Source organism: Oncorhynchus gorbuscha, linkage group LG16 (assembly GCF_021184085.1).
Source record: "Oncorhynchus gorbuscha isolate QuinsamMale2020 ecotype Even-year linkage group LG16, OgorEven_v1.0, whole genome shotgun sequence".
NCBI lineage: Eukaryota > Metazoa > Chordata > Actinopteri > Salmoniformes > Salmonidae > Oncorhynchus > Oncorhynchus gorbuscha.
The window spans coordinates 17330301-17333106 of NC_060188.1; the positions used below are offsets into that span (position 1 = coordinate 17330301).

Consider the following 2806-nt stretch of genomic DNA (forward strand, 5'->3'; position numbering starts at 1 on the left):
ATTACAGATAGCTATGCGCACACTCCAACACTGGCATAATTTACATAACAAAACATTTGTGTTTAGTCAGTCTGCCAGATCATGGGCAGTAGAGATGACCAGGGATGTTCTCTTGATACGTAAGTGTGTGCATTACACCATTTTCTTATCCTGCTAAGCATTCAAAATGTAATGAGAACTTTTGGGTGTCAGGGCAATGTATGGCGTAAAAAGTACCTTGTTTTCTTTAGGAATGTAGTGAAGTAAAAGTTGTCAAATACCTCAAAAAATAACTTACGGGGGGCCCCCGGGTGACACAGTGGTCTAGGGCACTGCATTGCAGTGCTAGCTGTGCCACCAGAGACTCTGGGTTCGCGCCCAGGCTCTGTCGCAGCCGGCCGCGACCGGGAGGTCCATGGGGCAATGCACAATTGGCCTAGCGTCGTTCGGGTTAGGAGGGTTTGGTCGGTAGGGATATCCTTGTCTCATTGCACTCTAGCGACTCCTGTGGCGAGCCGGGCACAGTGCATGCTAACCAAGGTTGCCAGGTGCACGGTGTTTCCTCCGACACATTGGTGCGGCTGGCTTCCGGGTTGGATGCGCGCTGTGTTAAGAAGCAGTGCAGCTTGGTTGGGTTGTGTTTCAGAGGACGCATGGCTTTCAACCCGTCTCTCCCAAGCCCGTACGGGAGTTGTAGGGATGAGACAAGATAGTAACTACTAAAAAATTTTTTTTAAAGACTTAAGTAGTACTTTAAAGTATTTTTACTTAAGTCCTTTACACCACTGCTGTCACTCAGGAGTACAATGGAGAAATACCCTGCCTCACTCATCAGCCAGTCAGCCAAGTCCCCGATTTCACAATCTTCCATATGCCATAATGACTCACTTCCAGAACTCGGCTTTAAAACAGCTCTCCTCACAGCGGAAGATTCAAACTCACCACAGACAGAGAAGGAAGGAGAGAAAGAAAAAAAGAGAACTCACAACCGGACTGACAGTAAGAGAAAGATATAACACACTTACTTGTTACCAGAGAGATAACAACACGCTTTATTAGAGGATTTCTAGTAGGATCATCTGTAACCCCAAGATGAGCATCAGAATGTCAGCCAGCCTTGTCGTTGTGCTCCTGGCCCTCCTGACCATTACTGAGGGTGAGTTTATATTATTACCTACATCACTCTGACTCAATGCATTGACACCAATGGACATGAATATAATGGTTATGAGCAGTAGGATTACTATTTACCTTTATATACTGTACTGTATCTTGTATCTTATTGTACATACAAATACATCTGCATCTCTCTCTATATATATGAAATATATACTGTATATATACTTTATATATGCCATTTAACACACTTTTATCCAGAGCGACTTACAGTCATGTGTGAATGACTCTCTCTCTTGCCCTCTCTCTAACTAATCAAGTGTGTTTGTCATCACGGTGGATAACTGTGTATTCCTTCTACCGCTGACCCTTGACCTCTTACCTCTTTCAGGGATGAGTCTGAGAGGCATGGGGGCTGACCTGCGGTGTCGCTGCATTGAGACGGAGAGCAGACGCATTGGTAAACTCATTAAGAAGGTGGAGATGTTCCCTCCCAGCTCGCACTGCAGAGACACTGAGATCATGTGAGTCCTGCTGCTTCCTGATTATAGTCCTATTACACTGGCAAATGCTTACTGTAAAATATGGTTATTATATGATGTTGACATTAAATGTGGTTACTATATAACGTTAACTTAAAAATATATAACTTCAATTAGTCAGCCCTACTCCCTGACTACCATCCAATTTCATTAGCTAATGCTGATAATAAAATGTAGTTTTTACCAAGTTTCATGATTGTCTGAATGTGCTGTGTGTCTGTCCTGCAGTGCCACTCTGAGCAAGAGCGGTCAGGAGATTTGTCTGGATGTCAGCGCTCCTTGGGTCAAGAAGGTCATTGAGAAGATGCTGGCCAAGTAAGTACTAGATAGTCTGTATGAGTTTAAGGATGTAAACCGACCTGTTAAAACCACACAGACCTTCATCTTTCTTTATCCCGAGCTTGGGGAATTTTCTTATCTAGCTTCACAAAAAGTTCTGAATCAACTTCACATGGGCAATTATATTGTAATAACATCATCTTTTATTTTCCTCAACAGCAACAAATGAAGAGGGGGAATCATCCCATGAATACTCTGGGATTCTGAACTGTTACAAGATACAAACCAAATAAGTATTTATAAGATTGATAGGCTGAATTCTATCATTTTCTATCCAGGTTGAAATACAATACTAGATGTAGAGTGGCATGAGACTTTTAAATGAAGAGACAGTTGGTTTCTTATATACAACCAAGTACTATGTACTAAACTTATATTTTATTTTTTATTTATCAATAGTTTTTATTTTGTTGAGATTTACATACATTCCAGTTGTATTGGAATGATTTCGTAATGAACAACATCACATCCTACTTGACCCTCAAACGTATTTATACAAACCTCAGTATATTTATTGATATATTTATTTAGTTGCCTATTTATTCATATGAAACTGTTGAATCATGTTGAAACTTCCCCTTCAATTCAATTACAATAAATGTGTGGAAAAATCCTCTGAAATCTGTCTCTCGCTGTCTCTATTTCCTGATTATAACTATTACTCCACTTCTAAAATTCAATCACAGCTTTTTACAACAGCTGGACTTAGACACGCCTTATGGCACTTTTCCCTGAAGCAAGGGAGTGTAGAGCATTGTAACAACAATACTAACAAGCAATCATCCAGTAAAAAGAACGACATCTCCTCAAACTAAACCAAAAGTTTGATT

The 2806-nt window shown here is 40.7% G+C and overlaps 1 protein-coding gene across 1 annotated transcript; it reads left to right on the plus strand.

Annotated features, from left to right (window-relative positions):
* Positions 1-916: 916 nt before the first annotated feature.
* LOC124000232 (permeability factor 2-like) lies at positions 917-2283 on the plus strand. Its single transcript, XM_046306453.1, has 4 exons — positions 917-1135; positions 1487-1619; positions 1866-1952; positions 2136-2283. The coding sequence occupies exons 1-4, from the start codon at positions 1072-1074 to the stop codon at positions 2143-2145; spliced, it is 294 nt and encodes a 97-aa protein (XP_046162409.1). The 5' UTR covers positions 917-1071; the 3' UTR covers positions 2146-2283.
* Positions 2284-2806: the final 523 nt, after the last annotated feature.